We start from the raw sequence: 18,537 nt of genomic DNA, 5'->3' as shown, positions 1-18,537 counted from the left end.
ATTAATTGATTAACATAAAATCTCTGTATTATTGTATTTGGTTGATTTAACCTTGATGAAATCTTCAAATAAATCAGGGACTAATACATTTCCAGGTCATCCTGACTCTATTCCCCCTCTGGTATGTTTCAGTGAAAATTAACCTCATGCATTTTAAGGACTGAGGTAGGAGCCAAGGGTCAAAGGTCAATTATATAGTTAGAAACTTGTTTACAGCTCTAGATAACAAGATAAGAAGTTAAAGGAAACCACATGTACAAGGAATGTCTTTGAGATAACCATGTTTATCTTTTGTGTCTGTGCAAATAAGAAACAACACTTTCATTATTTCTCTCTATTGTATCCCTGTTCCACTGAATGTCTAGTGAGCAATAAGGCCCATTATAGGAGGTTTAACAGCACTGATGTATGCAGATGGTTTCACACCCACGGAGAGTCTGAGGCTGCAAGGTGAGTTGTATCCCTCTGTTATTATCAGGCCATAATTCTCAGTTTCGGCATGTTTACATTTGCCTACACGTATAGTATTGTCTTCATGATAACAGGTCTCATAGAAAGCTAATACATGCTCTGAGCAAAAAAATGATTTGTTCGGATTCAATGAATATATGACTTGATGATGTGTGTGTGTGTGTGTGTGTGTGTGTGTGTGTGTGTGTGTGTGTGTGTGTGTGTGTCATCAGAGCAAAAAGTAAAACATCCTGTTTCAGATATCTCCAGATGTATCCATCTTTATAATTTGACACCCCTACTCGCTATGTAGGGATGTCTATAAAGATGACTATATAGTGAGCTCTTGGTTCAGACGAAGACACACTTTCAGGCACTACATTTTCTCTGCACTGGTGATATGGAGATATGTTGGCCAGTCAAAAATCCCACAACAAAGTTTAAGTATTTACGCTACACTTTTAGGTAAAAGACGAATTGAATGACCATGTTTATTAGGGACTATAAAACTGTAGGCTGCAATCTACTTAGAGACTTTAAAAACTCAAAAATGGCAAACCCACTATATAATGATTAGTGGGTGATCACAGCCAAGAAGGAAGTTTCAAAGTAAAACAGAGAATAATTAACTCAAAATGCAAACAAAGATAAATCAAAAGTCCATAAAACAGAAACATAGAAAACAAAGATAGAAGTGAATGGTATTTTCACTTATTTAAATAAGAAGTTCTTGCGTCCTCCATCCTTCATTAGTGTGTCCCAGTAGGTGACAGCCTGTATCGGTAACACTCTACATGTCTCAAAGGAATAAAAGCAGCAATAAGAAGAAGAAGAAGAAGAAGAAGAAGAAGAAGAAGAAGAAGAAGAAGAAGAAGAAGAAGAAGAAGAAGAAGAAGAAGAAGTCCTTTATTAGTCCTGCAATGGGAAAATTTGCAATGTTACAGCAGCAGAAAACAACACAGACGCTCACATTTTCAACCATCCTCAAACAAGATGTCCTCAGCTTATAGTCAGGTAACAAGATCAGGTTCAACTCAGAGATGGTTCCAAGACATTTTTAGCCTAGTGTAACAATGTAATTATACAGCAGCAATATGTGTAACTGAGCAGAATACGCAATCCCCAGTAGTAATTAATTTTAGATAAAAGTGATAAATGATCAGATGTAAATGTGACCTTTCAGGATGGGTCCGTTTTTGCAAACCCGCACCTGCAAGGACCTTAGCCGTTACCATAATTAAAATTGCACAAATAGATTTAAATGTGACACCTTCTCATATTGCCCTGCTTAAGTGCCATAAATGAAAGGCTGTGTAGCATTACTATCTCACCTTTGTGCAGGTACAGAGATATCCAGCAATTGTAGTGCAGGTTTGGTGTCTTGCTCAACAGATATGGGCACCTAACCTGTGACCTCTTTGAGGCTTGAGCGTCTGAAAAGGAGGCCAACCTGACGTACATTCCACTCCACCCAGCAACAGGTTAATCATCATCTGCTTTAAACTCTTCTAACTAAGCAGCCCTGAAGTTACAACTGGAACCAGTGGGAGAAAAGAGGGAAAAGAAGACAACGAGAGAAAAAAAGAAACATCGAAAAATGCTGAAGAGGTTAAGGAAAGGATTGTGGAACTATCGCAACTTCACCCTGATTGTCCTCACACCAGGGCTGCTGCTACCTCTTCCTGTTGTTGTCGGATCGAAGGTGAGTCTCCTTTAAATTTCAAAAACTGGACAATAATTTAGAAAAATCTATCAGATTAAGTCTTTTAATCAAAGCAAACTGAACTGAAGGGATAAAATAACATGGCAGCTCTTTTCATTTATTTCAAACAGTGGTAATCACTTTGGTAACACTGAGGTCATCTTTTATCTTTATTCACCTTTGCTGCCACGGCACAGTGCACATATACACCTCAATATCCTCTCCGCATTGCATCTAAGCTGCCAGTCCCTCTGAAGTGTGGGAGGTGACGTTTCTTTCTCTTTTTTTGTATAGATGCATAAATGAATCAACTAAACCAACAGTGGATACAAATACAAGAGAAACACTCTTTGACAAATTTGACAAAAAGCTGCAGAAAGTGGAATGTTTTAAAGCAACATGTTTTTCTCACTGGTGGAGACCAAAGACAGAACTCAAAATTGTGATTAAATATATAGACAAACAATTTGTAACAAGAGGGAATTAAATAAATAAAAAGTCATATGTAACTTTGACAGAGGAAGTTAGAGGGACTACAGACAAATGCACAAAACTCAGCTATATGTGGCTGATTGGTTTGTCTCTGGATATGTATTTCTATTCATGTCAGAATGATGAATCCATACACCATCGTTCTTTCTTAAAGTCTTATATTCCACATTAATTCAACATTATCTGTGTGTTTTGATTCTGTAGGAGGCAGAATGTGCTTTTGTGTTGCTGCTGATGGCGACATACTGGGTGACAGAGGTGATTCCACTGTCCATGACCGCCATGCTCCCCGCCATCCTCTTTCCTCTGTTTGGCATCATGACTTCTACAGGCGTGAGTGTATCTCCTTGTTAGCTGAGCAATTTATTTGTTTTCGACTGAACATGCATTTTCACCGCTAGGTTGTGGCTGAAGATCCTCACCCTGGAATTTAAAACCTACCTTTAAAACACAATGCTGGGAGGCAGGGCTGAGACATCTCCTGCTACACACACAGAAATCATAAATGTACAAACTCACAGGCAATACCAAATTGCTTGCTAAAGCTGAATCATCCATGTTGTCTAGCAATGAGCCAGGAGTCCAGTTCCCGATATACTAGCCTCCAGTTTACTGAGGCCCACGACCAGAGTTGTTCTGTGCTGAGACAGTCGGGGCAAAACTGTATGCGAGGAAGGCGGTAGGTCCCCAACAGGTTGAACTGCTGTCACAGGTCTCATAGACTCAAATGGTCCTTTTGTAAGTGAGAGAGCCGAGGGGCAGGAGAGAATTATAGACGTTTCTGAACAGTTGACAGTGTTGGGGATTAGTGGTTTAGTTTCAGCATAGATTTGAAAAAGAAAGCACTTTTCCAGATTCACACTCACAGAAGAAGAACTAACTGTGGTTAAAAAGTTAGGGAGGCAGTCTCATTACGTAGTTTAACAATGAACTAACTGTTGTGTTTGTTTAATTTAGTTTCATTATTGAATTTGTGCATTGTTCATTTATTTACTCTCTTTATCGCTTTATTATAATGTGTTATTTTCATTTAAATTACTGGGTTATAGTTCTCCCTTTATTATTATACATAGCCTTAATATATCATTACTCTGTCTCTGTTTCTCCTCCAGGTGGCAAAAGAGTACTTTAAAGACTTCCACTTCTTGCTGGTAGGCGTCATCTGCCTCGCCACATCGATTGAGAATTGGGGTCTTCACCGCAGAATCGCCCTGAGGCTTGTCACCATGGTGGGGGTCAACCCTGCATGGTGAGCACCACCCATCTCTGCTGAAGGCCCTTTTCACAGAATATACACTGTGACGGAAGGAAAAGCACAGGTGTAAAAACATCAATTTACAAAGGCAGTATTCCATTATACCTCTACTGTTTCAGGGTCCTGGTAATTAAGGTCCATGCTGGCTCACTGTCATGTCTCCCTGGAACACTATATAAAAAGATCTATAGGATGGGTTTTAATTATGTGGAGGGAAGCATATGTCAACAGTGTTGGACAAATTACTAGACAAAACAAGCAAAAGTAAAATGCTAATTACACACTGGCAAAGAAATGTGTTATGACCAACCAAATCCAGATCGATCTGTGATATAGACACAGGGCCGAACCATTTTAATCAAAGGAACAGCGCTTTACTGAGTTACTGAATTAACTAACTCGCATGTCTAACAGAAGAAGAAAAATCTATATACTTTGCCTCATAGGTCCACTCAATGGGTGTCTCTTGTGTCTTCCCAGTATATAGTTTGAGGATGTTTTGTATTGTATCGCACAATGTATTCAGCTTGGTCCGGGGATACTCGCTTGACTCAGTGGAGGTGTTGGGACAGAGGAGGATGATGGCAGAGCTGTCTTCTCTGATGGGAAATCAGTCCCACCCTCTGCAGGACCCCATCACAGCACTGGGTAGCTCCTTCGGCGATAGACTGATTCACCCTAAGTGTCTCATCATAGGTTGTTCCTTCCTGCAGCAGTGAGACTGTACAACCAGCTCTACAAATTAAAAACTACATTCTCCGCACTTATTACGGACTGCACTTTAACACTTTAAGTCTCAACTGTGCAATATTCACTGTGATATATTCATCTGTCTGTGCAATATAAATGGTTCATGTGCAATCCATTCAATGTACATATTCTCAAACTGCATATATTTCCTACTGTCTTTACACTTATATACTACTTTAATTACATTCATATTTTGTATAGTTCTATTTATTTTTTTATATTCCTTACACTTAAGTTGCATGATACTTATTACTTGCTGATGTCTTTTTGACTTGTGGGTATAATAAAGGACTTCTTATTTTACCTATCATCTGCAGGTTGTTGTTAGGCTTCATGTCCGGCTGTGCCTTCCTCTCCATGTGGGTCCAAAACACCTCAGCCGTTATGATGATGATGCCCATCGTGGAGGCGGTTCTCCAGCAGATCCTGGAAGCCAAGGAGCAGGGATGTGTCGGTGAAGATAACCCCAACTTACAGCTGGATGGTATCGGATTTACAGTTGATTCTCTTTCTTATACAGAATAATATATATGGAGACACAACAAAAATAGCTACTATTATAACAGTAACAAATACTAGTACACATATGATAGAATTTAAAGGGATAGTTCACCCAAAATGAAAATTCCCTTATTATCTACTCAAAACTATGCCGATGGAGGGGTGGGTGAAGTGTTTGAATCCACAAATCACTTTTGGAGTTTCAGGGGTAAACAGCATTGCAGCCAAATCCAAAGTTGCATCATTTTCACCATGTTTCAAAAAATTATGTGTAAATTGATGTAAATTATCTAGTTTGAAGACAGATATGAATGTCGGGGCTCTATTTACTTCAATTGAATTGGATTTGACTGCAAAGCAAATTACCCCCGTGAGCACCCCTGCGTTTTCAAACACATCACCCACCCCTCCATTAGTAGTGAGTAGATAACGAGTGAATTTAAATTTGTGGGTGAATTATCCCTTTAATAATACCACTATGTATTTTATAATTATTTTTATTAACATTAATAGATTTCATTTCAAAATCTTTGCTAGCTTTAGGTTTGTAGGTCTGGACAGGCTCATATCGGGTATCCACACTCTCACAAGGAAATTAAAAATGTATCCTGAGGTACTGCAAAAAGAGATCAATGTGAGAGAACACAAAACATATTGCAAGGGAACAAAAAAGGAACCCTCAAAAATACTCACAGTTTAGGGAAGCAGTTATAAAGTAGAGTGATTGTCAGCTAACCAGAAGGTCTGCGGTTTGATCCCAGTTTGCCCCATCTGCAAACCGAAGTGCTCTGAAAATACAGAACCCAAAATTGCCCCTCATAAAATAAATATTGTACACTGTACAATGTGGATGTGGATGATAAACTGTATTGTAAAGCACTTTGAGTGTTCATCAAGACTAGAAAAGCGCTACATTAATACAGAGCATTTAAAACTATTAGGAAAAAATGCAGTTACAGTAAATTGATTGGTTGCCCCAGTATGTGCTCTCGTCCCCTTTCTTGCTTTCTCTGCTCAACACAAACTTCCAAAAAACAAACATGCAGCCATCCTCCTGCATCAACTGCTCTTTCTCCCCAGTTCAATGGTGCATCCCTTATGTCGTTCACCACTCTCACTGAGACTGAGAAATCAAAATTGACTGATAGTCATCCTACTACATAAACACTGGACTCCATTACCACCAGCCTCTGCCAAGCCATATTCACTGAACATTTCAAACTGCATTCAACCGGTATAGCTTCTGCTCAATAAGTCTTTACTCAAAACCTGTTCAAATACAGAACCATCATGACCTACTCTCTTATCTATGACTATCAAGATTTGTTTTATACAGGTTCCAGTAGTCCTCTAAGAGAATGAACTCTTTTAACCAAATTACTTGACTTTAATCATGGCTACTCCACTGAAACGGCTGTGACAGAAACCCTGAGAACAGCTGGAGCTACAAGTCAGTCATCTTTTGTTTATCTTGCTGGACCATTTAGTAGCCTTTTAACACAGGGGACCCCAGCATCCTTCCATTTGTACTCATTGATATTGGGAAAAACATCCTCTCCGAAAGGGGGTGCCCCAAGGCTTAGTGCTAGAGTCCCTTCTCTTTGCATATCCAACACATTGTTTGTCATATAACTTCTATGCTGACGACCTGCAACCATGACCATCATTCCTGCCTGGTGCAGGGGCATTTCTCTCTATCTTTAAGAAGGTCTCAAGGAAAGAACTTGCTAGGATCTAGTTCTCTTGTGAGAGCACCTCCTGTCTAAATCCAAAGGATGTCAGACTACAGTACAGGGAAAGAAACAGTCTGAAAAAAATCCAAGCATCATTGTTACCACATTAAATCATCTCTCGCAACAAAATTTAATAAGAGACAGGAGATTTTAGCCACAGTCTGTCATTTATTTTTGCAGATAATGACGACCACATTGACAAGATTAAAGAAATTGTGAGGTATGTGACACCTCATGTTTGTTTGACGTTCACTATTGCAATGCTCTGTTGCCTTCACTGCCCCTCTAGGTTCTGGTTGTTCAAGGTTCCTGGGATTACGATTCATCTTGTTCATATTCATGCTCAATCCTCTGTTTGTCAGTAACAGGAAGGATCTGGAAAGTCCTGAAAAATCCTTCACGGGTGTTCAGATACATTCGCTGCAAAAGCTTGAAGGAGCTCAGGTACAAAAACCACTGCACAAATTAAATCACAGTTTGTCATATTATTGTTACTACTGCTGCTAGTAATAAATTATAGTGATACTACTACTGCTGCTACTACAGCTACTGCTACTTTTGGTACTGTCTTTACTACTACTACTTCTACCACCATCAATACTATCACTACTTCTGCTGTCACTCCTATTATTATTAATACTAAAACTAAAAATAATAAATATCCTAATTATTATTATTATTGTTATGAATCCTAATATTTACTATTACTCCTATTCTTATTTTATATTAGATCCTTTGTTTATGCAGCAGGATAAAACATAAAGTTTCAAAGTTTTTGCAAAACGAAATGATGAACTTCAAATATAACGTTATAATATATATATCATTTTGAAATTAATGAATGAAAGACCTAAAATATAAAAATATAAATGAGAATATAAGCAAATAAAATAGGTAAGAAGAATGTCATTTTTTTATTATTCAATTTTCGCGCCAATTATTATTTATACAATAGTAGTTTATCTGCTACTACAATCTTTATATTTAGATATACCTGTATACTTTCTTCTTTAATGCCATCACTACTACTACCACTATTGCTTGTGGGATGACTACATTCACCTAATGCTCCTTTTCATGGGTAATTTGTCTCTCTGTGATGTAGCCGCAGGCTTCAGTGTGTCTACCTGCAGCTCCCAGTAGGACCAAGCAGGACCTCATGATATGTAAAGCCATGTGTATCGGCATCGCCTACTCCTCCAACATCGGTGGTATTGCCACGCTGCCTGGAACGTCCCCCAACCTCATCTTCTCTGAATACCTCAACCAGTGAGTGGTTCATTAAACTTGTTTGTATGTAAATTAAACAGAGAAAGATAACAGATCTGTAAGCATTTGAAACAAATTACAAAACAAATTAAAAGTAACTTGTTCTATGTTACTTGAAGATTAAGAGCTTTTGTGTTTTTTTAAAAAATAGCAGTAAACCTCTTTACATTCAGGATTTACCCAAACTGCAACTGCATTAACTTCGGGAACTGGCTCTTGTTGTGCCTGCCCATCAGTGTGATCATGCTGCTGCTCACATGGATATGGCTCTACTGGCTCTTCATTGGCTCAGAGTGAGTGTCAACGCACCTTCTGCAACACTAATCACTTCCTATCTGTGTTTTATTACAACTTCTGTGTGTTGTGACCCAACAGTGGTGTTTCCAAGCTTTTATTCAAACTTTTCTTGTATGTTTAGTCGTTTTAAAACCATCATTTCACTGGTTTTAGTTCTTGCTAGGTGTAGATAGAAAATAAAACATGAACAACTTAGATATGCTATCTATGCAATATTTATTAAATTTTTCACATTTTTTATATGTCAGCAACTGTTTAAATATTCGATCAAATCTCACAATTCTATGATTGATACCATTTCAACACAACCGAAAGCTGAAACATGAGTGTGAAGCTAATGTTACCATAGCCTTGGGATGGTGTGAGAAAGGTTAATGATGAGCGCAGCTGACCTCGCACATGATCAGTATTCTCCCCATTAGCTGCTAAACACTGTGTGCTCTCAGTGCGGCTTTAACCAATCACATATTGTCATTTATATCACACACCCACACAAACCGTCTCATACACACAGTTTCAGGTTCCTGTGGCGATGTGGAGGGGAGCATTCTGAGAAAGAGAAGGCCGCAAGAAAAGTTATAGAAGACGAGTACAAGTTGCTGGGACCCATGAGGTGATCATTAATTTATTTATTCATTCATTCATGCAATCAGTTTCATTATTAATTAATTTATGTTCACATTTCTGTTCCTGTCAATTACTGACATTTGCACATTCAACCGAAACTCTCATTAATTTCGAATGTGATGTCATCTTACATGGTGGTTCTGTAGCTTTGCTTGACTTGTGCTGTAGTTTGTAGAAGTAGAGCAAAATGGGAGCAGCAATTTGCATTGTGTCGCACTGTAACGATACATTATTATGCACTGTGCAACCACTATATACGTGCTCTGCAGTAGTGTTAGTAGTTAGTAGTGTGATACTGTGTGATAGTGTGTGTTACTGTGTGTTAATGTGTACAGCCAGTTAACAGCACCTGCCAATAGTTTGCAGGTGATGCATTCAGGGGACTTAAGGAAGCAACGTAGCTACCAATAGCTTCAGGCAATGCATTTAATCTGTAACTGGGTATACAACGAAAGGTATCCTGGGTTACACTATTATTATTATTTTATTTTAGAGTTACTGATTGACTGAAGCAATTTGGTCGTGTACTTAACACTAAAGCCTGACTCCTCCTCACATCTGCTTTTTGCAATTATTATTATTATTATTATATTATCTATGGCAGAGTCTTGGAGTGATTAAAGCAATTTGGTCGTGCACTCAACACTAAAGCCCGACTCCTCCTCACGCCTGTCTCCTCACGTCTGCTTTCTGCATTATTCAAATTATTCAAATTTTTCCACCAGTTCACTGCTTTCACTGAGCGCAGTTTTTATGTCATTTTGGATTCCTTATAGCCGCAGCAATCAAAGCACTATCTTGAAGCATAGCCATTGGATGTTTATTAAAAATGGCTATTTATATTTCATCAACTTTTATGACTATGGGTAGAGAGAGAGAGTGATTGCTTGTACCATTAAAGTCATATAAGGCTGATTTGGTCATTTAGGATCGACACTACTTATTTTTTCCCATCTGTCTGACAGAAGTCATGTATTTACATTTGCGTATACTTATAAAGGTTAAAATCCATAGAAGCATGGGAATAAGCCACACAGCTACAACTGACACAATTGACAATGGTTGTGTCGGATTTCCAGATTGTGAATGAGCAAGCATATTAGCAGTACAAAGGCGGTGGGGGCCCTCAAACCAAAGCCCCCCTAGCCTCGGCCCTGTATCTGCACCTGCAACACAGCAAGAGGAAAAGGATTGAAGAGACTTTGGAAGAGGTGGTCATTGTTCGGGCACGGATGGCAGGAGCTTCTGTGAGGTTCTGTTTTTAAACTGGACCCGAAAGCAGACACAGAGAGAAATGGGTTGGTGAGTTAACAAAGATTTCTCTAATCGAGCACAGAGGCAGGCAGGTAACAAGCTGGGTGCTTGCTGAGACTGAGTCTGTGATCCAGTGAGCTGGAGATAAGGCAGGCAGGTTGGCCCTGGCAATCCACAGCGTGTCAGAGAGAACAGTCCATCCACAGTTCCATAGAGCTGCGGTGGATTGATACCTCATGACGAAAGATGAATGCACATTTTAGAGCTCAGTGGTGCAGAAACATAGGCACTGGTGTGTGTACACATGGGTGGCAAACGGTATGTGGTTAGGTGAGTCATCCTTCGTCATGTTCTCGACAAGGGAGCGACACGCGACGTGCATAAAGAGAATGGTAGAGGTCTGAATGCTTGGCTCCTACAGAGTGACAATCCAGAGTGCACAGGTTTCATTGAATGTTTTGACAATAATGAAAATCTAATGAATCATCCCCTGTGGTCTTCACAGTCAGCAGTCAACTGAACAGCAAATTAGCAAATATATGGGCTTCAAGTCATTACACCTATATGAACTCATACTTGGAGTGTGCATGTTCTTTCATGCATCGATTAAAGGTTCAGTGTGTGGAATTTAGTGACATCTAGTGGTAAAGTAGCATGTTAAAGCTGAATCCCCCTCATCCTCCCCTTTGACACATGAAAGAACCTTTGGTAGCCTTCAGTTATCATAAAAACGTTAATGTTTTTTAGTTTGTATAGTTAAGACAACTGTAACAAAAACATGGCGGCCTCCGTAAAAAGGACCCGCTCCTGACATAAATAAAAAGTTTCGTACAATTTAGATGAAACACACTAGTGAGAACAACACAAGGATTATTTTATATACACTTCACCTAAATCTTAAGCTCTGAACCTTTAATTCATTTATATGGTAATTTCACACATGTATTCCATCAGTCATTCATGTACTCACTTATTCACCTTTTGAGGCAGTTGTAAGATCATTTATTCATGCAATTATTCATTGGAATGTTCATTAATTTACTGATTGATTTTATCAGCCAATAATATGTTGATACATACGTTAATAGATTAATAATTTATCATTTGATTCCGTCCAGCTCTCAGGAGATCGTCACTGCTGTGGTTTTCCTGCTGATGGTGCTGTTGTGGCTGACCAGATCTCCAGGGTTCATGCCTTGCTGGGCTTCACTCTTCCCCCAGTGAGTCTCATCCATGTGTATATCACGCTGGAGTTCATTTTGACTCAGTGGAGCAGCAGATTAAACCACTGCTGAAAGCACTGATTCCACCTGTTCGATATGATAAAAACTTGAGAGGCGATCTGTTTGTTTTCATCATGAACGATGATCTATCTGGATCCCCAAGGAAACAGGGGTTGCAATCAAACTTTCATTTTATTTTGTCCTGAACTATCTGAATGATGAATCTTACAATGATTCAAATGATAACTGCCATGGTTCTTAAAGATAAGAAAGACAAAATACTGTTCAAACAAACCATAAATTCAACCTTAAGTCAAATACAGTAAATACAAACAATGATACAATTAATATTTCAAATGATGATTAGCTGAACACTATTAAACAAATTAGATGAATGGTTAGGTGTTAATATTCTTCATGTTAACACATCAAATTCCAAATGAATATAAATAAACTGCAACTTGCAGTGAAGGTAAAACAAAAGAAACATCAGCATCACCACCAAAAACTCAGTGTAGCTGATATGTTTGGAGAACAAAGAGGACCACCAGTATACTTCCTGAAGCTTTAAGAAGTTGAGGGAAATAAACCTGCAGGTTCTAACAATAGTATATTTGGGAGGTGTTTGGATTTACTTGTTCAGCAGGACGCAATGGGCTTAGGACTTAGAGCAACACACTTGCAGGGGAAGTCCAAAAAGTATTTAGAGATAAACAGGTTATTGGTATTGGTCTTTTCAGGGGATGTGTCGAACACCTGACTGATGATTTTGGAAACATGATGATCTTCTTTCCCCTGTTCTTGTCTTGAGCAGTCACTCAGGCTATATCACTGACGCCACCGTAGCTCTTCTGCTGGGCCTCTCTTTTTTCATCTTACCTGCCAATGGACCCTACAAAAAATATGGTAATTTCATGAAATTTAACAATCCAGCTTGTCACTTCAGTGTACTGTAAAAAAAAACATGCCTACTTAGAGGTTTTCTACCTGTTATTTTCTGCTCATGTGAGCAAGAAATTTGAATCTGTCTCAACCCAGAGGCCATGATCTCCTGGAAAGAGTTTCAGGCCTCGATGCCGTGGAAAGTGGCCTTGCTGGTTGGTGGAGGCTTCGCACTCGCTGAAGGCACAAAGGTGAGGTGCATCTGTTTGTGTCAAACATGAAAATACATCCACCATGGGTTCGACATCCGCAATGAGGTGACTGATGTCTAAGTGTATGATGGAAAAACTGCTATTGTTTGAATCTCTACAACTTGCTGACTAACTTAGTTTTGCACAAAGACTGGAAACAAAGGGGGTAGGGTTGGTAAGTTATATCTACAACACTTTGTATCTTTTTTGTTTTTAATCACTTTAAATTCCTCGTAGCCATCAATAAATAATAAAAGGGGGAAAAAGCTTAATTTGTGGCCCTCACAGGACTGAGATAAATCTATCTCTCTATCTATCTATCTCTCTATCTATCTATCTATCTATCTATCTATCTATCTATCTATCTATCTATCTATCTATCTATCTATCTATCTATCTATCTATCTATCTATCTATCTATCTATCTATCTATCTATCTATCTATCTATCTATCTATCTATCTATCTATCTATCTATCTATCTATCTATCTATCTATCTATCTATCTATCTATCTATCTATCTATCTATCTCACTGACAGATCTGAGCAAATCAAAATCAACGACCTGCATGACTATTTTCATTTTCGCTTCTTTTGGTGGCCTGAAAGAGGAAACACAGTTTCTTGTTATTTTGGAATAATTGACCCTAAATGGGCTAAAACCCACCATAAACATACATTAAAACTTGCTTAGAAGTTCTAATGCACCTTCGTGTGTGTGTGTGCGTGTGTGTGTGTGTGTGTATGTGTGTGTTTGCGCGCACATATGTCTGCAGGAATCAGGCCTGTCCCTGTGGGTGGCGAAATTGCTAACACCTCTGGGTGATCTGCCAATCTTGGCCACGATTGTCGTCGCTTGCATTATCGTCACCACGGTAACAGAGGTGGCCAGCAACGCGGCCACTATCACCATCTTCCTCCCCATCCTCTCACCTCTGGTAGGTTATCACGGTGTTATCTTCTGCACAGACAAGCTCTTCAACACAAACTGTGGTTATAGTTTTCTTAATTTCACCCACCCACCGGTTGACAGTGGGATTTCCAAATGTAAGACGTTGCCACCTTGTGATCAGAAACTAAGTTAACTGATGATAGATGTTTTTCAGCCTAGATATTCAATATTGAATAATTCTGTTTTAGTAGAGGATTAAGACAAAATGAGAACTCAAACAGCATATTGGACAGAAGCACAGCATCATCTCTGCAGTTTCCATAACAATATCTATTCAACAGTCTTTATGCACAGAACCAGTTATAATATTCATAGTAGTAATAAATTCCTGCCATACCTCCCATGAATTGGGTTCTCATTTTATAACAGACAAACTGTCCCACAGATGTGCAGGGGAGATATTATATTGATATTGAACGTATCAAGTGTCCGAATCGGACCAAATTCTGCCCTGCCCTTCATGACCACTAAGAATACACATGCCAATTGTGAAGTTGACAAGTTGCACTGTTCGTGAGATATGTGTTCCACATATTTGTGGAATTAGAGGTAGATAACTTCTTATTTATAAGAGGAATTAATATAACTGTGTTCAAGCACAATTTTTTTTTTATGTGATTCAATTAAGGAAACAGCAAAAAAAAGTTAAGGAAAATAATTTAAGCAGCTACTTCATCATCTGATAATGTTCACATTACTACTCAGTGTCATTGGCAGGAGAGATGATCAGGGGTGCAGAGTTTATGCCACCGTACCTCGGATACGGAGAGAAGAAAGGATAGATTTTCTCATTGAAGGACATTCAAATAAAAGAGTAGATATGATCCAAATGATCAACATCATAAAAGGAGACCAGACCCTCCTCATAATCCACAAACACATCCACTTTCTCAGGCTTTGACTGTGGAGGTATAGACAGAATGGGAAAACAGGATGAAACTGATTTGGGTCTCTGAAACATACTGTCCAGAAACCCATCTCAGGAGACAACCTTGATTTCTGTTAATCGTCTTAGTGACCATTCCTAAATACCAATCATTCTTATTACGAACATCAACCTTGTAGTAAAATCTTCCTGAGGAGAAGCCCTGTTTTCCCTAGACACAGAGTCAACAACCAAATCTCTGTGGATTGTCTCATCATGTTTTACTTGTTCCCATCATCAGATAGAATAAGCTTGGAATGTGCTGTGTCAGGATCCAGTGTCACATCCACTGTGTGCCCCTGGGCTCTCTCCAGCTCAATCTCAAGTATCTTCATTATCTTTTCAATGAGCGTCTCCTCCAGCCGAATCACTGCTCTCCTTACAATCCCCACATATGACGGAGAATGGAGACTGACTCCTGTCCAGTCCTTGGTGGGGTGACCAGTGTTAAGGGACGAGAAACTTTGGTGGACGTGGTCTTCAGAGTGTGCGAGCTGCTCCTCTTCAACATCTTCAACAAGATTTCTTGTTCCAGATCATAGATGAAGCCTTCAGCCTTTTTCTCCTTTATTCTCTGCTCCTCCTTGATCGTCTCGATGAGCTCAGCCTGGCATCTCTCAACGGACTTTCTCAGAGCCGTGAAGACCTGAACACCTTCTATTTCTCTCTGCACTTGTCTTACAGAGCTCCACTGAACGTTTGATCTACACAATCTTATGTCGTCTCTCTTGGGTCATTGCTGAAGTTCAGCCTCTCTCATGCTCAGCTCAGCCTTCTTCTCTTCATATTCTTCTTTCAGATGAACAACATCATGTGTCTTGTGGTCTGAAATGGTGCAGAGCAGGCAGACACACACCTGGTGGGTCTTACAGAACAGCTCCAGCAGTTTATCGTGCTTCGTACACATCCTGCCTTCCAGGTTCTCCACAGGGCCGATCAGCTGATTCTTTTTCAGGCCTGATACTGTCAGGTGCGGCTCCAGGTGAGTGTCGCAGTAGGAGGCTAGACACACCAGGCAGGACTTCAGGGCCTTCACTTTGGTTCCTGTGCAGGCGTCACAGGGAACCTCTCCTGGTTTGGCAGCTTGTTGCTCTGAGCTTTTCTGTTGAGACGACCGTCTGAACCGAGCAGTCATCTCAGAGATGAAGGTGTTGACCCGCAGCTCAGGATTCTTGTAGAAACGCTCTTTACAGTTGGGACAATAACACGGGACCTTAATATCTCAGTGTCCAGTGATGCATTTGCTACAGAAGTTGTGTCCACATGGTAAAGTAACTGGATCAGTGAACACATCCAGACATATGGAGCACAGGAACTGATCCTTAGTCAGCAGACAGCTGGCAGCAGACATGTCTACACATGGAGGAGAAAAGTCAAAGAGTTATCATGCTGCACTTGCATTATAATGCCATTGCATGATTACAAAAAACAAATTATAAATAAACAAACGCTGGTTTAAACACAGTGGATATTAACTAATTTGCTCACCAGGGCAGCAGAGAATCTGTGTTGATGGACCAACTTGATGAAGTCAGTTCAATTTTCTTTAGTTAGAATCAGAGAGCCCTGACTTTAACTGCACCTCTGCTCTCAACCTGACGCTTTTCCTTCACTTCTCCTTCTCCAGAAGCCCCTCCTCTAAGTTCTGCTCTGGCTTTTTTTGGGTGATTACAGTGACTTGATAACAGTGACATCACTTTGAGTAAAAGATTAATTTATTCTGGCACGAACGACCTGCAGACAACACCATTACACAAGCCAATAAAAAAGGTCAGAGAAAAAATGATGAATTCTGCCTTTGTCTTGGGTCACTGTGCTTTTATAATCGTCCTTCACTTTTTGTATGAGACCAAAGTTCGGCCCGCTGTCATGTTGATTTACCAACTCAAACTCAAATACACTTCCTAAATGTGTCTCTATCCACACTCTAATTGAAACACACAGAACTTTAATAGGATTATGTCCTCAGCCTGTTTTGGATGATGTCCTTTAAGCACATAGGTAATGGCGGAGCTGGCTAATGTTTATAAGCTAATTAGCTAAGGATGCTGATTTCACCAGGAACAATAATGGAAGTTACTTCAAGACTTTTCTCTGAGTTTGAGATGTTTGCATTTTGAAAATATGTTCGAAAGTTGTAATTAAACCAACTCAACCCAAAATCTTGAAACAACCCATCAACCCTAATCAGCTGGTACAGTTTTTCTTTATTAATTATAGGTGGAAAGAATGGATGGAAGATGAAATGAAATGGATGGAAATGACAATCCCACTTTTAACACTGTCTCTGTTCAGTGATAAAGCACATGATTAGTGGTTCACCATCAGATTTTTGCCTTCCACTGAGCCAGAGTTATTTCTTCAGGCTGAGGCCATCCACGTCAACCCACTGTACGTCCTGATCCCCACTACTCTTTGTACATCCTTCTCCTTCCTGCTGCCAGTGTCCAACCCACCCAACGCCGTTGTGTTCACTTACGGACACATCAACATCATGGACATGGTGAGTCCAACACAGAAACAGGGTTGTTAGCTAAAAAACTGTAATATACTGTTTCATCAAATCTATGCTGGCAGCAAGGTTAATAAATGTAACGTAAAATTTAATTTTGAAAACAGACCTTTCAAACATGTCAACTGAATGATCCTCGCTGCAGGTGAAGGCGGGGGTTGGCGTTAACGTAATTGGTGTCCTTGCTGTGGTGTTCGCTGTAGTGACATGGGGTGTTCCACTATTCACTCTGGATACGTACCCTGACTGGGCGCCGGTCCACCCTGGTTTTAACTCAACAACACCTTGAAGACTGGTCCCATGATCTGGTTCTGAATGAGAGGCTTCCAGGGGATTCTTGAGGGAGGACAAGTTTCATGTGCTTTCACTCACCCAAAGATGAGAGTTTTTATTTGTATGTGGTGGTTTATTTCCACCAACAGCACATGCTAACATTTAGGAGCCTCGATTTTAAGACCAGTATTTGGAAATAGCACTGCTAATTTAAATCCCAAGTATTCTCTGTACATATTAATCCTCGAGACCTAAGAACTATAATTAAAGTATTATTCTGTTGTAATTTTTAGATATTGGCACAAATCCAATGTGTAGATCCAAGAATTATGTGTCAAAAACCTGAGATATTACATTTTTCTGTGCCATAAATGCTGTTACTGCTGTTCAAAGAACACACACTGTAGCTTATTTTGCTAAAGTTACTTTAGTTGTTGCTAAAGTTACTATTGTTGCTAAAGTTACTTTAGTTAAAGTTACTTTAGCAACAATGGAAGAGCTGATGTGATGTAATGTGGGAGTTGTAATTTTATGTAGCACATTTAATGTACATTTCAGGCCCGGGTGCCAGCAAACAACCTCTGATAATCAAACTGTCCACTACCTGCTGACCACCAAACAGCAGACAGCCACAGTTAGAGACCAGCTGGTAAATAAAGCAAAACATACATAAGCGAAGGAAACTGATTTTTTAAAAGATTTGGTGGACACCAAAGCAGAGCTGAAAGGAGAGTGAATTGTATGTACTGTAGAGTCATCAGGTCATCATACATACTACTCTAGTTTGTTGAACAGTTTTTCTGACCCCTTTTGGCCAAATAACATTATTATATATTTTTTAAGAAAAGGTAGTAATGGCTGAATTTAAACCAAATGACTTATACTGACAAATTGAAAACTCTTCAAGAAAGAGAGAGAGAGAGAGAAAACAGAGAGAGAGAGAAAGCGTGTATGTGTGCATTGTGACTGCCTGGACTGAAGTCAACCTTCACAGCATGTGTTTGTGTGTGTTCTTGCATGTGCCTGGATATATATGTTTGTGTTTGTGTGTGTATATATAATAGATATAGAAGAAGAAGAAGACTTCAAATGAAACAATTTTAACAACAACGTTTTTTCTTTCAGATTTAGGATTGTATTGCTGATTCACTCAGGTCAAAACCTGATTAGTTAGTATCAGTCAGTTAAC

The 18,537-nt window shown here is 39.4% G+C and overlaps 1 protein-coding gene and 1 pseudogene across 1 annotated transcript; one reads left to right on the top strand and one right to left on the bottom strand.

Annotated features, from left to right (window-relative positions):
• The first annotated feature begins 2,047 nt into the window (after positions 1–2,047).
• Positions 2,048–17,364, top strand: slc13a1 (solute carrier family 13 member 1). The gene is made up of 15 exons (XM_061076969.1): positions 2,048–2,152; positions 2,849–2,977; positions 3,757–3,893; positions 4,967–5,133; positions 7,064–7,103; positions 7,246–7,327; positions 7,995–8,152; positions 8,326–8,445; positions 8,964–9,062; positions 11,449–11,550; positions 12,368–12,459; positions 12,592–12,686; positions 13,463–13,624; positions 16,929–17,066; positions 17,221–17,364. Exons 1-15 carry the CDS (start codon positions 2,048–2,050, stop codon positions 17,362–17,364), a joined length of 1,770 nt encoding a protein of 589 aa, XP_060932952.1.
• On the bottom strand, positions 14,441–15,917 carry LOC133008933 (E3 ubiquitin-protein ligase TRIM39-like; annotated as a pseudogene).
• Positions 17,365–18,537: the final 1,173 nt, after the last annotated feature.

This window comes from Limanda limanda, chromosome 8 (genome assembly GCF_963576545.1).
Source record: "Limanda limanda chromosome 8, fLimLim1.1, whole genome shotgun sequence".
NCBI lineage: Eukaryota > Metazoa > Chordata > Actinopteri > Pleuronectiformes > Pleuronectidae > Limanda > Limanda limanda.
Note: the sequence above shows the minus strand (reverse complement) of the source record. Positions and strands in the feature narration are given on the sequence as shown.

What these genes read in the sequence shown, in the direction of transcription:
- slc13a1 (XM_061076969.1), top strand. Translation starts at nt 2,048, where the DNA reads ATGCTGAAGAGGTTAAGGAAAGGATTGTGGAACTATCGCAACTTCACC. An exon ending in GTGGGGGTCAACCCTGCATG is followed by an intron (nt 3,894 to 4,966) that starts GTGAGCACCACC and finishes TATCATCTGCAG; the next exon opens with GTTGTTGTTAGGCTTCATGT. An exon ending in TGGACCCTACAAAAAATATG is followed by an intron (nt 12,460 to 12,591) that starts GTAATTTCATGA and finishes GTCTCAACCCAG; the next exon opens with AGGCCATGATCTCCTGGAAA.